Raw genomic sequence first — 18,984 nt, forward strand, 5'->3', positions numbered from 1 at the left:
TTTCCATCATTCACAAAATGCCGTACTCAACTCATACGGCCATTTTGATATTTCTTGAAAATCATAGGTGCTTGGTAAGTGGACATTTTCACCTTTTTCCATCATTCACAAAATGCCGTACTCAACTCATGGGGCCATTTTGATATTTCTTGAAAATCACTGACCAAGTCTCCACAAATCATAGGTGCTTGGTAAGTGGAAATTTTCACCTTTTTCCATCATTCACAAAATGCCGTACTCAACTCATACGGCCATTTTGATATTTCTTGAAAATCACTGACCAAGTCTCCACAAATCATAGGTGCTTGGTAAGTGGAAATTTTCACCTTTTTCCATCATTCACAAAATGCCGTACTCAACTCATAGGGCCATTTTGATATTTCTTGAAAATCACTGACCAAGTCTCCACAAATCATAGGTGCTTGGTAAGTGGAAATTTTCACCTTTTTCCATCATTCACAAAATGCCGTACTCAACTCATACGGCCATTTTGATATTTCTTGAAAATCACTGACCAAGTCTCCACAAATCATAGGTGCTTGGTAAGTGGAAATTTTCACCTTTTTCCATCATTCACAAAATGCCGTACTCAACTCATACGGCCATTTTGATATTTCTTGAAAATCATAGGTGCTTGGTAAGTGGACATTTTCACCTTTTTCCATCATTCACAAAATGCCGTACTCAACTCATAGGGCCATTTTGATATTTCTTGAAAATCACTGACCAAGTCTCCACAAATCATAGGTGCTTGGTAAGTGGAAATTTTCACCTTTTTCCATCATTCACAAAATGCCGTACTCAACTTATACGGCCATTTTGATATTTCTTGAAAATCACTGACCAAGTCTCCACAAATCATAGGTGCTTGGTAAGTGGAAATTTTCACCTTTTTCCATCATTCACAAAATGCCGTACTCAACTCATACGGCCATTTTGATATTTCTTGAAAATCATAGGTGCTTGGTAAGTGGAAATTTTCACCTTTTTCCATCATTCACAAAATGCCGTACTCAACTCATACGGCCATTTTGATATTTCTTGAAAATCACTGACCAAGTCTCCACAAATCATAGGTGCTTGGTAAGTGGAAATTTTCACCTTTTTCCATCATTCACAAAATGCCGTACTCAACTCATACACCATTTTGATATTTCTTGAAAATCACTGACCAAGTCTCCACAAATCATAGGTGCTTGGTAAGTGGAAATTTTCACCTTTTTCCATCATTCACAAAATACCGTACTCAACTCATAGGGCCATTTTGATATTTCTTGAAAATCACTGACCAAGTCTCCACAAATCATAGGTGCTTGGTAAGTGGAAATTTTCACCTTTTTCCATCATTCACAAAATGCCGTACTCAACTCATACGGCCATTTTGATATTTCTTGAAAATCATAGGTGCTTGGTAAGTGGACATTTTCACCTTTTTCCATCATTCACAAAATGCCGTACTCAACTCATAGGGCCATTTTGATATTTCTTGAATTTCTTGAAAATCACTGACCAAGTCTCCACAAATCATAGGTGCTTGGTAAGTGGAAATTTTCACCTTTTTCCATCATTCACAAAATGCCGTACTCAACTCATAGGGCCATTTTGATATTTCTTGAAAATCACTGACCAAGTCTCCACAAATCATAGGTGCTTGGTAAGTGGAAATTTTCACCTTTTTCCATCATTCACAAAATGCCGTACTCAACTCATAGGGCCATTTTGATATTTCTTGAAAATCACTGACCAAGTCTCCACAAATCATAGGTGCTTGGTAAGTGGAAATTTTCACCTTTTTCCATCATTCACAAAATGCCGTACTCAACTCATACGGCCATTTTGATATTTCTTGAAAATCATAGGTGCTTGGTAAGTGGACATTTTCACCTTTTTCCATCATTCACAAAATGCCGTACTCAACTCATGGGGCCATTTTGATATTTCTTGAAAATCACTGACCAAGTCTCCACAAATCATAGGTGCTTGGTAAGTGGAAATTTTCACCTTTTTCCATCATTCACAAAATGCTGTACTCAACTTATACGGCCATTTTGATATTTCATGAAAATCACAGGTGCTTGGTAAGTGGAAATTTTCAACTTTTTCCATCATTCACAAAATGTTGTACTCAACTTATACGGCCATTTTGATATTTCTTGAAAATCACTGACCAAGTCTCCACAAATCATAGGTGCTTGGTAAGTGGAAATCTTCACCTTTTTCCATCATTCACAAAATGCCGTACTCAACTCATACGGCCATTTTGATATTTCTTGAAAATCATAGGTGCTTGGTAAGTGGACATTTTCACCTTTTTCCATCATTCACAAAATGCCGTACTCAACTCATACGGCCATTTTGATATTTCTTGAAAATCACTGACCAAGTCTCCACAAATCATAGGTGCTTGGTAAGTGGAAATTTTCACCTTTTTCCATCATTCACAAAATGCCGTACTCAACTTATACGGCCATTTTGATATTTCTTGAAAATCACTGACCAAGTCTCCACAAATCATAGGTGCTTGGTAAGTGGAAATTTTCACCTTTTTCCATCATTCACAAAATGCCGTACTCAACTTATACGGCCATTTTGATATTTCATGAAAATCACAGGTGCTTGGTAAGTGGAAATTTTCAACTTTTTCCATCATTCACAAAATGTTGTACTCAACTTATACGGCCATTTTGATATTTCTTGAAAATCACTGACCAAGTCTCCACAAATCATAGGTGCTTGGTAAGTGGAAATTTTCACCTTTTTCCATCATTCACAAAATGCCGTACTCAACTTATACGGCCATTTTGATATTTCATGAAAATCACAGGTGCTTGGTAAGTGGAAATTTTCACCTTTTTCCATCATTCACAAAATGCCGTACTCAACTCATACGGCCATTTTGATATTTCTTGAAAATCACTGACCAAGTCTCCACAAATCATAGGTGCTTGGTAAGTGGAAATTTTCACCTTTTTCCATCATTCACAAAATGCCGTACTCAACTTATACGGCCATTTTGATATTTCTTGAAAATCACTGACCAAGTCTCCACAAATCATAGGTGCTTGGTAAGTGGAAATTTTCACCTTTTTCCATCATTCATAAAATGCCGTACTCAACTCATACGCCATTTTGATATTTCTTGAAAGCCACTGAATCATAGGTGCTTTGTAGGTTGAAATTTTTGCATTTTTTATCCATTCACAAAGTGCCGTACCCAATGGACATGCCATTTTGATATTTCTTGAAATTCACTGATCAGGTCTCCATGAATCAAAGGTGCTTTGTAGGTTGAAATTTTTGCATTTTTTTTTCATTCACGAAGTGCCGTGCCCAACAGACAGGACAGTTCGATATTTCTTGAAAGCCACTGAATCATCGGTGCTTTGGAGGTTGAAATTTTTGCATTTTTTTTTTTTTTACAAAGTGCCGTACCCAACAGACAGGACAGTTCGATATTTCTTGAAAGCCACTGAATCATAGGTGCTTTGTAGGTTGAAATTTTCGCATTTTTTTTTTTTTACAAAGTGCCGTACCCAACAGACAGGACAGTTCGATATTTCTTGAAAGCCACTGAATCATAGGTGCTTTGTAGGTTGAAATTTTTGCATTTTTTTTTCATTCACAAAGTGCCGTACCCAATGGACATGCCATTTTGATATTTCTTGAAATTCACTGATCAGGTCTCCATGAATCAAAGGTGCTTTGTAGGTTGAAATTTTTGCATTTTTTTTTCATTCACGAAGTGCCGTGCCCAACAGACAGGACAGTTCGATATTTCTTGAAAGCCACTGAATCATCGGTGCTTTGGAGGTTGAAATTTTTGCATTTTTTTTTTTTTTACAAAGTGCCGTACCCAACAGACAGGACAGTTCGATATTTCTTGAAAGCCACTGAATCATAGGTGCTTTGTAGGTTGAAATTTTCGCATTTTTTTTTTTTTACAAAGTGCCGTACCCAACAGACAGGACAGTTCGATATTTCTTGAAAGCCACTGAATCATAGGTGCTTTGTAGGTTGAAATTTTTGCATTTTTTTTTCATTCACAAAGTGCCGTACCCAATGGACATGCCATTTTGATATTTCTTGAAATTCACTGATCAGGTCTCCATGAATCAAAGGTGCTTTGTAGGTTGAAATTTTTGCATTTTTTTTTCATTCACGAAGTGCCGTGCCCAACAGACAGGACAGTTCGATATTTCTTGAAAGCCACTGAATCATCGGTGCTTTGGAGGTTGAAATTTTTGCATTTTTTTTTTTTTTACAAAGTGCCGTACCCAACAGACAGGACAGTTCGATATTTCTTGAAAGCCACTGAATCATAGGTGCTTTGTAGGTTGAAATTTTCGCATTTTTTTTTTTTTACAAAGTGCCGTACCCAACAGACAGGACAGTTCGATATTTCTTGAAAGCCACTGAATCATAGGTGCTTTGTAGGTTGAAATTTTTGCATTTTTTTTTCATTCACAAAGTGCTGTACCCAACGGACACGCCATTTTGATATTTCTTGGAAATCACTTATCAGGTCTCCATGAATCATAGGTGCTTTGTAGTTTGAAATTTTTGCATTTTTTTTTTCATTCACAAAGTGCGGTGCCCAACAGACACGCCATTTCTATATTTCTTGAAAATCACTTATCAGGTACAGAACTTTCAGTGAAAGTTCAAATTTCAACATGGCGCCGTAAGTGCGAGCTATGATTCAAAATTACGCAAAAAATTACCACAGAAGTAACTTTTTATGTTGTTTTGGAATATATTGTTTTCAAAATGGGCACTTTCAACTTGGGGGGGGGGGGATTGCCCCCCTCAAATTTGGGTCCAAAATTCAAAGAAAGTATGATCGTGTAGTATATCAACTGTCATGTTTTCAGAGGTGTTGAACACGAATATGAACTTGGTTTTTCGATTGAGCTTAATTTGAAGCCCCCAGCACCCCCTCCCCGCGTAAGGGTCAAATTCCAAAAAAATGGGCTGTGTTATGCACATGAAATGACACGTTTTTGGAAGTGCTGAACACAAATATGACCTTCGTTTTTTGATTGGGACTCATTTGAGATCCCATGCTCCCCACCCCTTTTGAGTCAAATTTTGAATCAAAATTAAAATGGGACACTGGGGGTTTTGGATGACGCCCAATCTAAAAACAAATCTGATATTCGTGTTCAGCACCTCCAAAAACGTGCCATTTTATATATCTCGTTACCCAAACCATTTTTTGTGTTTGGAATTTTACCCTTTTGAGGGGAGGGGGTGCTGTGAGCTTCAGATGAAGCGCAATCGAAAAATCAAGGTCATATTCGTGTTCAGCACCTCCAAATACGTGCTATTTCATGTATCGCATTACACAAACCATTTTTTTGGAATTTGACCCTTTTGAGGGGAGGGGGTGCTGTGGGCTTCAGATGGAACGCAATCGAAAAACCAAGGTCATATTCGTGTTTAGCACCTCCGAAAACATAACAGTTGATATAGTACACGCCCATACTTTTTTTAAAATTTTGGACCCAAATTTGAGGGGGGCAATTCCCCCCCAGTAGACAGTGCCCATTTTGAAAACAATATATTCCAAAACAACATGAAAAGTTACTTCTGTGGTGATTTTTTGCGTAATTTTGAATCATAGCTCGCACTTACCGCGCCATTTTGAAATTTGACCTTCAATGAAAGTTCAACTTTGGACTTTTGAAATATTTTATGAACGTTTTTGAATCAGCTTTGGTTGCCCTTTCAAACTGTGAAATTAGTTTTGAGCCAAGTTTCATAGCGGTGAAGATTACCATAAATAAGTACCAAAGGGAAATATTTCGAAATTATAGGCATGCTACGTACCTATTGAATTTTCCAAAATTGATATTTTGGAGCTTCAAACGCCCCGGGATATAAAGTCTGAGGCATTGTTAGACAGGGGAGAGAGTGGAAATTCGGAATCTGTAAAAAAACAAAAATACGTATGTTCTTAAAAACCTGCTATTCACCCCGAAAGTTTCGACCAGAATTTCCATTTTTTCCAACCCCCCTTTCAATGCCCCAAAAAGGGTTGATAGCTTTGGGTTTTCATCAATGTACCTCAATTTTTGAATTCTTTGATCTTTCAGTTTTTCAAAAAATATAAAATCGTCAATTTTGAATGAGCTTATGATTATTTAGGAATTTTTTTCCAAAACCTCCATAAAATATTCAATCAATAGAAAATTCACGCGGTATTTAAGGCAAAAAAAAATAAATCGAGAAGGTACCAGATGGGTTAATAATTATTACTAATTGGTTTTTGTTTTATTTGTAATTTCTAATTTCATTTACGTAGTAGAAAAATAATATTATAATGAATTTAAATTTCAAATTGTCCCATCTCTGATGAGAAGAGAAATAACAAAACTAACAAAAGACTCTTTTGTCATTTTCAATTTCATTTCTCTTCTTTCAGTTCTTTCATCAGAGAAGAGATGGGACGATTTGAAAATAAAATTTTAAAATTTAATGATATTTTTCTACTACGCCAATAAAATTGGAGTTTATGAAAGAGTCAAGGAAAACCCATATAACTCTGAGTATTTTGATTTTTGAGACTGAAAGAACTGAACTAAGGCTCTATATGATATGGGTGAGCGCATCCAGCATTTTGTTCCCTGAGTGATAACGGACTAGTATGCATACAATTTCTCATGTAATTGCACGAACACTAACGTAACCTAACGGAATTGCCCGAAGGCTAACCTAACGGAAATACACGAAGTCTAACCTAACGTGAGGTTTGTTCGTTCGCTTTTGCTATCGTTAGGTTGCTAACCTAACCTAACGTAACCTAACCTTTTTTTTTTTTTCCTGGGGTCCCCAATCCCCAACCTTTCGGCGGGGTGGGGCAAGTTTATTAGGGAATATCACATATTTTTACACTTAGGTTTTTAAATAATAGGGTACAAAATCTAATAAACTAGGACAAAACAACTCAACAATAGTACTAACGCTAAATATCTTAGAACTAAAGATACTAAAGATATCTTATTGTATAGGTACTCTACACATCTAAGTAATACCGAGACAACTTAACAATAGAACTAGCTCTAAATCACTTAGAACTAAAGATACTAAAGGTATCTTATACTACACATCTAAATGATGCCAAAACAACTTAACAATAGTACTAACTCTAAATAAATTAGAGGTACTAAAGATATCTTACTATACCCGTGTAATGACGAAGATGCGGATTTCGATGTAAATGTAGACACATCGAAATCCGTCACAATTAGATGCTTCAGTGTAGATGTAATTGTAGATGTTTTGTCGATGTACTTGTAGATCATTTTGTGGATCATCTACAAACCATCTACAAAACATCTACAATGGATCGACATTGGCACACCATTTTGCAATGTAATAATATAAAATTATAGTTTCGAAATTGAAAATTTTTCCCAAAAATTATTTTCTGGAAGTTGGCCACTGCTCCTGCGGAGAGAAGCATTCACACAGAGGCCAACCTCCGCGAGGTACAGATAGAAGATCTGTACAAATTACAAGACAAATAAATTGTCCTTATATTGACACAGCGCAATACTTTATCTAAGAGTAGTATATTACACATCTTAGTTACAAAGTGATTATACCTATGTTAATATACCCTACCCATACTCACCTAACAGGAACTTGAAGGATCGTTGGGGGCGGGCTCTTCTACCCTCTTCATCCATGAAAGTGCCCCAGCCTTGGAGGCTTCTTCACCCCTGTGACGGGGCCTTCATGTGATCTCGTTGGGGGCGGGCTCTTCTGCCCTCTTGATCCTGGGAAATGCCCCAGCCTTGGAGGCTTCTTCACCCCTGTGACGGGGCCTTCAAGGTGTCAAGGAATCAGCTACTTAATATGGCAAGAGCCTCTCTTCTTCCCATAGCTGACGAATCACGGATCTCATGTAGCTTATGTGATCAGGATTTAAAGGAGTCAAAGGAGTCACCGGACGGCCTTCTGTAAACCTTTCACATACAGTTAGTAGATGTTCTGCTGTCTCTTGCTCCTAGCCGCATCTGCAAGTAGCATGATTCCTTCTGTTGATGCTGCACAAAAAGGATCCAAAACATCCTTTGTCGCTAAGGGCCTGAGCAACCCAGAAATCTAGATCTTCATCAATATCTAGTTGCTGCCTGTCTTGAAACGTAACCTAACCTAACTGTAGCAAAATTCGATTGATTGCTGCGTTCTCTCACAATGATAGGGTTAGCATTGATCTTCAATGAAGGTTAGGTTTGCGTGTTTTTTCATGCGAACTCAATTAAACTGGTAAATTTGGCAAAAAGCTTATTACCAACTCTAGCTTTTGAGCTATGGAGAATTAAAAATCATCTCATTGCAAAATGGAGAATCGATTAAATAAATTGAGAAGATGACGTGTAATCGTTGCGAATATTTTGAGTGCAATTGTCGTTTCAGAAAGCCAGAGTCAAGCGAGGGCAAAAGCTTTTTTTAAAAAAATAAGCATTTTCGGTTCCTGTATGCAAATTTTCCAGAGATCGTTCAGATGTGTCGAGAGTTGAAAATGAAGCAATGAGACGAAGAGATGAAGAATTAATGGACCTCTTTTGTATTCATATTAAATTTCTCAAATATATTAAAATATAGATTAGGTTACTTTTTTACTAAGTATTAGGTATTTTAAATTATTTATTACCCAATAAAAAAAAAACAGGGAACAGGTACCAACACGTTATCCCTAAAATTATAACAACGTATAAATATATCGAAAGAATAATTTATTTATGAAAATAATACTACACGTTTGTAATACGTATATAAATACACAATTTGAATAAACAAAAAAAAAAGAAAAATTAATCGATTAAATAAATGAAATAAAAAGAAGAATAAAAACGATAATGGAATCAGGAATGTAACAAAAATGAAAAAACATTATTACATAGTATTTTACTTTCATCTACGACAAGGTAACAAAATACCAAGAAAACATTCCATCGATGATACACGTAATTTTCAATTTGATAAAAGGTTTATTATGCTACCTAAATAATAAAAAAAAAATCGAATAAAAAAAAATACTTCATCCGGCTAATAATACATAATTTTAAAATGAGACGAGTTTTTGATATCTCTGATTAATAAATACTAAATAACGTTCCCAAGAATTCAACACGTACCACTTGGGTTGAAATTTAAAAAATTGGGTTTTCGTTAAACGATATTAGATAAATGGATAATGCACGATTTAAAGGCACGAGGCACTATTCACTTATGACAATACTGTCATGGGGCTTTTCAGATCTTCGTCTTGTTTCAGGGCAGCGATATAATTGTTCAACATTTGCACTTGCGACTGAAAAAAATATATAATGAACCATTAGGTAACAAAATAATAAAATTCTGATAAAAGAAGCGTTAAAAAAAAATTCGTAATTTGAATCCTAGTTTTCAATTTTAATAAATTTCAATTAGAACACTTTTTCGATTTTCATCAGTATCTTTATTTTTTTTTTAAATCGTAGCCAATTTTTTCAACAATAATTTTTTTAATCGAAATCTAAAGTGACAATTTTGTTTGTACGATTTTTGGAAAAAATTTAGTCTTTCTTTCTGGAAAGAATAGTTACAGTATCACTGAAAGTCCGAAATTACATTATAACGCGGCGCCGGCGATTCCTCAATTCACTCGATTAGAATTAAATTAGTCAATTACGTAGGTTGGTAGAGGTACTTACTTGAGCGTGTTTAATTTCCCATTCAGCCAAATCGACTAAATTCTTCCGAAACATTTCCACTCTACGGTTCTTATAATCGATTAATTCTGGAAACAATTTTAAATTAATCACTCGCAAATATAAAATCTCATACAAAGCGAAATTTATCCCATTACCTTCCTTCCCTTTATCGGACATGACTTCAAATTTCTCGCAAGCTTGTTGCTGAGCATTTTCCGCCTGAAAATTGATAAGAATGATTCAATTTCCGCTACACAGGCTATTATTTTATCGATACAGTTAAAACGGCGGCGAAACATCCGTTACTAGTTAAATGTTGTTAAATATTCCCAGTATCATTAAGATAAGAGAACGTGTGATGATTTAAACGAAGCCAAGCACACATGTACGAGTGATTTTAGAAATTATAGCTTACAAGTACACTTACTTCGCTGACTTCTTGAGCCTAGAGGTAGCATGAAACACACCAAAGCAAAACAGAAAATATCATAACATGTTAGTCACTCCATGACACACCATGTAAATTTTTAAAAATTCCCTCCGCATTCCCACTGCAGTGAGCGGTTGTTAAATTATGAAAAATAATCAAAACGTGCAGATTACCAGATGCAAAACTATAAAGTTTGAAGCATGCCTCAAAGTAAAGCGATTATGTTACTCACGTGTTGGACATCTCTATTTTTAGCTCGAGATTTCTCCAGATTACGATTCGCACTTTCGTAATTGGCCAGACAACGTAATCTTCGATATAATAATCGTTTAGCGGCGAATGTATCGCCCATACAGTAACGCAATGTGTCCGATAACTTTAAATCTTCGTCCGATGCGTATCGACCTTCGATTTTCTGAAAAATGATCACGTTTTTTAATACATTTCAAACACAAAATGTGAAATGTGTTTCCGAATGAATGAAAATCAACTAACCCTAGCTTTTTCTAAAGCTTCGGCGACTTTATTTAAATATCTATCTAATTCTTTATGATCAATCGTAGCTAAATGAACCAAGCCACTTGAGATTTTTATGTACGAATCAGCGACCTCTGTAATCAAAGGCAATGATCAGAATCATATAAGAGAAGAGATACTCGATCGAATAAAAATTCGCAATTACGTACCCTTATGTTTGGAAGTCATTCTATCAGCTTTCGTTGTAGCTTCTTTCAGGTGACCGTAGTAACCAATGAGAAAATTCTTTTGCTGTTCGAAGAAATCATTGACATCTTTCATGGTCGCCGAAAGCAAATACTCGTCGGTGGTTTTCGATAAAGATTTCACCAAGCCCTGTAAATATATACGAAATCAATTCCAGAGATCTGATGCTTTATGTAACACTAGTGTGTGGGCATACCTCCAACATTTCCATTTTATTCTTCGAACGAACGGATAGATCTTTGTCATATTCTAAGAAAACTTTGAAATTGTGATCATTACGGAAGACGGGATGTCGAGCTAGACGTGTAAGAAAATTCTCGTGCATGGCAACAGTCTTTTTAAAAATGGCCAAGTATTCTCTGATGAAAATAACGAACGAATTAATTATATGAGAAAATTCAAAATTCACCTAGGTATAGCTGCTACTAAAGAATCAACTTACGCCTCTAATTCTTGTTTCATTTTATTATACTCTTCTCGTGTCATGGTGCCTTCGCTTTCTCCTAATTTTTGTAATTTTTCACGACTAGCGTCGAAGTCCGGTTTCGGTGGAGCAGGAGGAATCTACGAACATTGCCCATAAATTGGAATAAATATTTCATCATCGATTAAACTGAATCCGGTAAATGATACCTACAATATAGCCGGCATATTCTTCGTTTTCTTCGAATCGATCGTGTAACCAAATGAATTCTTCGTGTTGTCGAACGACGGAGAACTCTGGTTTTTGAAAATCTGGAAGGGTTGTCTAACAGCAGAAAAACAGGAAAACGTTATAATTTAATGACATTTACACGTCATCGTCGTAATAATAATGGGTAAATCAATTAGTTTGTACTTTGGTGTTGACGGTAAATTTTACGCGATCTTTTTCGCTGAGAGCATCCGATATCACAACGTTGAGAGAGTTATCAGTCAAATCGACATTTTCTGATTTTCCAGACTGCAACACGAACAAGTACAATATAAATAATAATAGTGTAACGTGGAATTATGATGAGAAACAGTACAACACACTCAACGTGTAAATGAAACATACTAGGTACAAGGAAATACTCACTTTCGAGGTGTTCTCATCTCCGCACAAATCGATCTCAGATTCGTTATCCTGCAACCAAGTCATTTTATCCATAATGATTAAAATTACTGAAAAATACGACTATTAAACTGAGAGCAATTAATTCAGAAAACACATTCGACATTCGTGTTAGGGCGTAAACGAATTATAAATAAATGAAACTGTCAAAACCGTGGTGTTTATTATTTATCGTATCGAGAGAATAAGATTCTTATCACACACATCTGTGCAGTCGCAGGGTTTTTTCTTGAACATTGTACGGTTAATTTTAACAATTATCAACGATAACGCCGAGCGAACTTACCATTTATTCTCCGAAATTTGAACAGCTGTGATGTTGACGATTCGTTGAAATATTGGGAGCAAAAATTTTGATGGATTTTCCAACGATAATGATACTAAACTGAATTTCTAATTCTTTGAATTTTGTACGAACATTGAAATCAAGTATTCAAATCCTAACACGTACAGGATTACGATTCAACTGTACAAACATAATTATCAAAACACACTAGATTATTCATTTCAAATTATTGACAATTTATTTTAGATTTGACAAAGCACAACTTTGACAACAAGTCATAACTTTTTCTTTTTTGATAAAAACAACGTAATATCGATAGATCGATTTTGTGTTCGTTCTTTACGCCTTCGAAAAACACGAAAAGCGATTCGAGGAATTGATGTAATCGATAGTCGAAATGAAACGCAAAAAATTATCGAAGTTTAGCTATTTTGAACATTTATGCAGACTTTATTTCATGATGAGGTACAGTTTTGATTTAGAATTTATTAATTTAATTTTGTTAGTCAATTTAAATTAGATCTAATCTAATTTATTCATTATTTTAATTTTTAAAAAACTAAAACGTAAAAGTTCAAAACTGAAAAAACCGTCGCGAAAAAGAAAAATATAATACGAGTGGGTATAACTGAAATGAATTTATATATTTTTTATTTTATTCATTTTGTTTTCAAGTAGGCATTCCTCTAAAAATCTTGTTTTATGATTGATTTTCACCCTCCACCCCATGTACACGATCACGATCACGAATGACGAAACCATCAATCATTCCTATTCCTAACAAAGTAACAATCCTAACAGGAAAATGGGAATCGTTTAGCCCGATTAAGCTTGAGCTTATTACTTTATTAATTATTAATTACCTACCTAGGTAGGTAGTAGGTACCCATACGTAGTTCGTATTCAAAACACACCGATGATCGGAGGAGAAACAAAATTTAAAATATCAGAATCAGATAGGTAGGTATGCTTCAAAATGAAAAATTATAAGGAATTGAGTCGAAAGTCTGTTCTGTCGACCTGTTGTTTTGTCCTGCCTGTCCAAAGTCCGTTTAAAAAAATGGGAAATATACCTATAATCAAACCATCAAACGATAAAAAAGGTGGTTAGCACGATAACCATTTGAACGATAAAACGTGGCTTAGGAACGATAGTTTAGGTGCATGGTAAGCACAGCATTTTTCAACCATTGAAAAAGGTTGTTAGCCCGATAATTTTCATTGATAAACACGATATTTTTCATTGATTAGCACGATATTTTTCATTGACAAAAGAAAACGCTGGCACACAGTGGGACAGATTCATCTTCTAAGGTGTCAAAAATCATATTTCAGAAATGAATGCAAATTTGGACGTCAATCTTTTTGATACACAGGTATTTTGAGGCGCTGAATTCATTTTTGTCGTTATTTTGGTATGAAACCTCAAAAGGCCCCAGGAGGAGGGTGCAAAGGGGTAAATATTTTGGAAAAGTCAAGTGGCGGGGTATCGATATTTACGTTTTTGGGGCTCCAGAATTCATTTTTGTCGTTATTTTGGTTCGAAGCCCAAATGGGGCCCCAGGAAGGGGGTGCAAAGGAGCAAATTTATGAAAAAGTCGAGTAGGGTATTGATATGTACGTTTTTTGGGCTCTAGAATTCATTTTTGACGTTATTTTGATTTGAAACCCAAATGGGGCCCCAGAAGGGGGGTGCAAAAGCCATCGAATAGGTAAAAAAATAGAATTTTTCGTAATTTTATTGAAAATCTGTGATTTTTTCAAGTCCAATTAGGGGGAAATCGGGACATTTCGAGAAAAAGTTTTAGGCTCAAGTGAAACGTCAGATTTTTGATTGGACCTCATCCACGGCCCCCAACAACTTTTTTGGACTTTTACCTATTGGGGGAGGTTCTGGGGGCCATGAGTGAGGTCGATTTAAAAAACTATGGCTATATTCGTGTTCAGCGATATCGAAAACATATTATTCCATGTGTCACACGAATGTTACCATTTTTTTTGGGTTACCCCCTTTGGGGAGGTGCAGGGGGCCGTGGACGGGTCCAATCAGAAATCTGACGTCATATTCGTGTTCAGAGTCACCAAAAACATATTATTCCATGTGTCGCACGAACAAAACACTTTTTTGAACTTTTACCCCCTTTGGGGAGGTGCTGGGGGCCGTGGATGGGGTCCTATCAAAAATCTAACGTCATATTCGTGCTCAGCGTCGCCGAAAACATACAATTCGATATATCACATGCCTCAGATTTTCTTTCGAAAGTTTCACCCAAAATTGGGGGTGGGGGTGCTCCCCCACCGTCTACGAGTCCCATCTCGAAACCTAAATATTTCGAAAAAGTATCAAAATGTACTTCTATGGAAATTTTTTCAAAATTTTAAATGGTAGCTCCCACTTACAGCGCCGTTTTGAAATTTGAACTTTCAAATTGAAAATTCAACTTTCAACTTTTGAAAATTTCAAAATACTTAAAAGTTCAAAATTCAATGCCCTTTCGAACTGTGAAATCAGTTTTAATCAAAGTATCATAGTTTTGGAGGAAAGGGCTGTTGAAGTTGAGTACCTCGAGACAATGTGTGAAAATAATGGAAGCCCCCCCCACCCACCCCCTGAGGGGGCTGGGACTAAACTGATTGCGGATTTCTTACTTATTGGGTGGGTAGATATTGTAAAAAAAATTTGAGCGAAATGGAAGGACATGACCCAAAAACGTTGGTTGAGTTAACATGGAATGACCCCAGTATGACACAAAAGTAGTGCCCGGCAGGGATGAGGCCCCGAACGATTTTTTTTTGGGCTCCGGGTTCCGGGGCTTGGGCTTTCAATCAAAAATTTATTAGGGCTTTCAGGGACTTTTTCGGGCTTGAAATCGCAATTTTAATGAAGAATAAAGTAAAATCTTATTTGATTTTCTGTTGAAAAAAAAAAAAAAAAAAAAAAAAAAACATTTCAAGGGCAGATTCCGATTGCTTTTTTCAAAATTATTTGAATGGAACTGTTTTTTTTTTTTTTTTTTTTTATTCAGAATTATGTTTTTTTTGGAATTTTCAATTATTGTCCAATTTTTCATAATTTCAAGTATCATTTTTCAAAGAACAATAAGCTACCAACAGAATATAAACTGTACCAAAAACCCCTTGAAATATTAAACTTTTTGCTGAAGTTCTGATTTTTTTTCTTTTGAAAATCATCTTTTTTAACCATTGAGCCCCGAAAAGCCCTGATCATAGTTTGGGTTTTGAGGCTTACGTTCTGAGCTTGGGAATATAATAATATAAATAATGTAACAAAAACCCCTTGAAAGTTGAAATATCAAACTTTTTGCTGAAGTTGTAAATTTTTTTTTGAAAATCATATTTTTTGACTTTTGAGATGCACTGAACGGTAATTACAATAGATATTTACAAAATTTACAAGCCCCAAAAAGCCCCGAAAAGCCCTGATCACAGTTTGGGTTTTGGGGCTCACGTTCTGGGCTTGATTTTCAGAGGAAAAGGTTTCAGGTTTTGTAGGTTACAGTTTTTAAGGTTTTGGGGCTTGGACATTCGGGCTTCAAGGATATAATCGGGGCTTTTTCGGGTTTCGGGTCTTGGTCCTGGGCCGGGCCTCTTCCCTGGTGCCCGGTGGCTTTTATTTCTAAGGCGAAAGAACTATAGAGGTGACTGAAGCGGCGTTGAGTAGGGGAAAAGGAAAATAAGGGCTTTCAAAAGCGACCTTGAAAATTACCCACCCACCCATACACAGGGTGTCCACAAATTGAAAAACCGGCTTGGTCGAAAAATTCAAACTGGTTTTTATAGGCGCAATGTTTTCTACACACTAAGGCGACAAAAACGTAATATGAATTTTTTGAAACCGGTTCATTATTTGCAACCAGTTGACAAAAAATACCAAAAATTGTAGATAGGTAAAGAAAAAAGCATGAAAAAAAAGTTGTAGAGCGTGAAAAATTACACAATTCTGTCTGATCACATTTTGAAACCAGTTCATTAATTCGCATTTAGCAACCAGTTCATTGACAATCACCTAAAAGTTGACGATAGAGAAAAATGCTTGAAACAAATAGTTGCGTAGTGTGAAAAATTGAACCATATTCGCTGATCGGAATTTGAAACCGGTTCATTGATTTGCAACCAGTTATCAAAAATTACCTAAAAATTGGAGATGAAGAAAAAAGCTTGAAACAAAAGTTGTAGAGCGTGAAAAATTGAACTATTTTTGCTGATTGCATTTTGAAACCGGTTTATTGATTCGCAACCAGTTATCAAAAATTACCCAAAAATTGTAGATAGTGAAAAAGGTTTGAAACAAAAGTTGTACTTAGGACGTGAAAAATTACACAATTCTGTTCAATCACATTTTGAAACCAGTTTATTGGTTTGCATTTTTAGCAACCGGTTTTTGACAATCACCTAAAAATTGGGCATAAAGAAAAAAGTTTTGAAACATAAGTTGTAGAGTACGTGTGAAAAATTAAACCATTTTCGTTGATCGGATTTTGAAACCAGCTCATTAATTTGCAACCAGTTATCAAAAATTAGTGAAAATTGCCTAAAAATTCAAGATCGAGAAAAAAGCTTGAAACAAAAGTTGTAGAGCGTGAAAAATTGAACCATTTTTGCTGATTGGTTATAGTGAATCTGGTTCATTAATTCGCAACCAGTTATCAAAAATTATCCAAAAACTGTCAATACTGAAAAAAGTTTGGAACAAAAGTTGTAGAGCGTGAAAAATTACACAATTCTGTGTGATCACAATTTGAAACCAGTTTATTATTGGTTTGCATTTACCAACCAGTTTTTGACAATCAGTACATTCACCTGAAAATTGGGGATAGAGATAATAAAAGTTTGAAACATAAGTTGTAGAGTGTGAAAAATTGAACCATTTTTGCTGATCAGATTTTGAAACTGGTTCATTGAATCGCAGCAAGTCATCAAATATTACCTGGTTGCAAGTTGATTAGCGATTTTCAAAATCCGATCAGCAAAAATAGTTCGATTTTTCACGCTCCACAACTTTTGTTTCAAGCTTTTTTCTCTATCTTCAATTTTTAGGTGATTTTCAAAAACTGGTTGCTAAATGCAAACTAACGAACTAGGTAGTTTCAAAATGTGTCTGAACAGAATGGTGTAATTTTTCATGCCCCACAACTTTTGTCTCAAGCTTTTTTCTCATACCTATCTCTAATTCGGTAATTTTTAGGAAATTTTTGATAACCAGTTGCAAATTAATGAACCGGTTTCAAAATCCGATCAGCGAAAATGGTTCATTATCTCACGGTCTACAACTTTTGTTTCAAGCTTTTTTCTCTATCTCCAATTTGTACTAGTAGGTGATTATCAAAAACTGGTTGCTAAATGCGAACCAAAGAACCGGTTTCAAAATGTGATCAGACAGACATGTGTAATTTTTCACGCTCTACAACTTTAGTTCCAAGCTTTTTTCTCTATCGCCAATTTTTAGGTCATTTTTGATAAGGTGAGGGCTCAATTTTGGGTCACTTTTTTTTCACAAGCTCTGGTTGGAGACTAGAATTGTTTTCCGCAAAATCGACTAATTAGTAGAATAGTAGAACTATTAAGGCATAACATACTGAAAATACACCCAATTCGATGAAGAGGAAGTATCTGAAAAAATGATTTTACTGCACCAATGTTTGACCCATTATGGAGTCACTAGTATTGAAATCGGGTCAGTGTAATTTTCATCAAGTGGATATAATAAACGACTTGCCTTCGATAAAAAGGATACCAAACGAGTGATCCGAATGCAAAATACTAGTAAAAAAAAATTTTATAATGAAAAATAAAAAACTCAAAAATGGGTCGACCCAAATTCGAGAACTTTTTGGTTCAAAATTTTTACTATCATCTTTCATTTCAGAAAAAAAAGTGATCAATTTCGGGTCACCTCAATTTTGGGTCAGAAATTAACATAGCTAAATTAATATTATTTGATTGTAAATGCATTCTACGTAGTTCAAAACCTACATTTTAACTTTCAAAAACGTACAAAAGTTGAAAAAAACATCAAAATTTTGACATTTTGGAATTCAGCTAATGCATTTTTCAAACATGCCGGAAATGCCTTAAATGCGTTGAATACTTCAAATTTCCATGAAAAGGGTATATTTAGAACATTAATAATGGTATTTACTTGGTTTCAATCTAATTTTCTAAAAATAAACATAAATTTTTTTAAATTGAAAAATTGCAAAATTCTGCTCATGTGAATTTTTTACAGATAAAAATCTGCTTTGTAAACAATCGCGATTTTTTCTTAGTTGTTCACTGTAAAAAGTTTGGCCGGGTGTTACATTGATAGAGTAGTGTCTGAGAATAAAAAAAATAATGATTTCACCACTTTATGATTATTCATATGTGACTACGGAGACTTTTTTTTACTGACCCATTTTAGATCACCTGACCCAAAATTGAGCCCTCACCTTAACTGGTTTCAAAAAATTCATATCACATTTTTGTTGCCTTGATGTGTAGAATACATTGCGCCAATAAAAACCAGGTTGAATTTTTTGACCCAGCCGGTTTTACAATTTGTGGACACCCTGTGCATGGGCCTGAAATTTTCAAGGTCGCTTTTGAAAGCCCTTCTACTTTTCCCTACCCAACGCCGCTTCATTCATCTCGCTAGCTCTTTCCACTTAGAAATAAAAGCCACCTAGCACTACTTTTGTGTCATACTGTAACTGTAGAGGAATCGAGGTATAGGAATTTCCACTCA

At 35.4% G+C, this 18,984-nt stretch overlaps 1 protein-coding gene across 2 annotated transcripts; it reads right to left on the reverse strand.

Annotated features, from left to right (window-relative positions):
* Positions 1-8,725: 8,725 nt before the first annotated feature.
* Positions 8,726-12,506, reverse strand: Snx6 (sorting nexin 6). 2 transcript variants are annotated; one of them, XM_065370443.1, is made up of 13 exons: positions 12,240-12,506; positions 11,918-11,965; positions 11,696-11,800; positions 11,495-11,605; positions 11,300-11,421; positions 11,054-11,216; positions 10,821-10,986; positions 10,630-10,745; positions 10,367-10,549; positions 10,132-10,149; positions 9,860-9,923; positions 9,705-9,790; positions 8,726-9,322 (listed from the first exon to the last, which is right to left on the reverse strand). In XM_065370443.1, the coding sequence occupies exons 1-13, from the start codon at positions 12,240-12,242 to the stop codon at positions 9,239-9,241; spliced, it is 1,269 nt and encodes a 422-aa protein (XP_065226515.1). In that variant the 5' UTR covers positions 12,243-12,506; the 3' UTR covers positions 8,726-9,238. The 2 variants fall into 2 exon arrangements, with proteins under 2 accessions (XP_065226515.1, XP_065226516.1); XM_065370444.1 differs by lacking the exon at positions 10,132-10,149 and having other exon boundaries at positions 12,240-12,505.
* Positions 12,507-18,984: the final 6,478 nt, after the last annotated feature.

This window comes from Planococcus citri, chromosome 1, assembly GCF_950023065.1.
Source record: "Planococcus citri chromosome 1, ihPlaCitr1.1, whole genome shotgun sequence".
Taxonomy (NCBI): Eukaryota; Metazoa; Arthropoda; class Insecta; order Hemiptera; family Pseudococcidae; genus Planococcus; species Planococcus citri.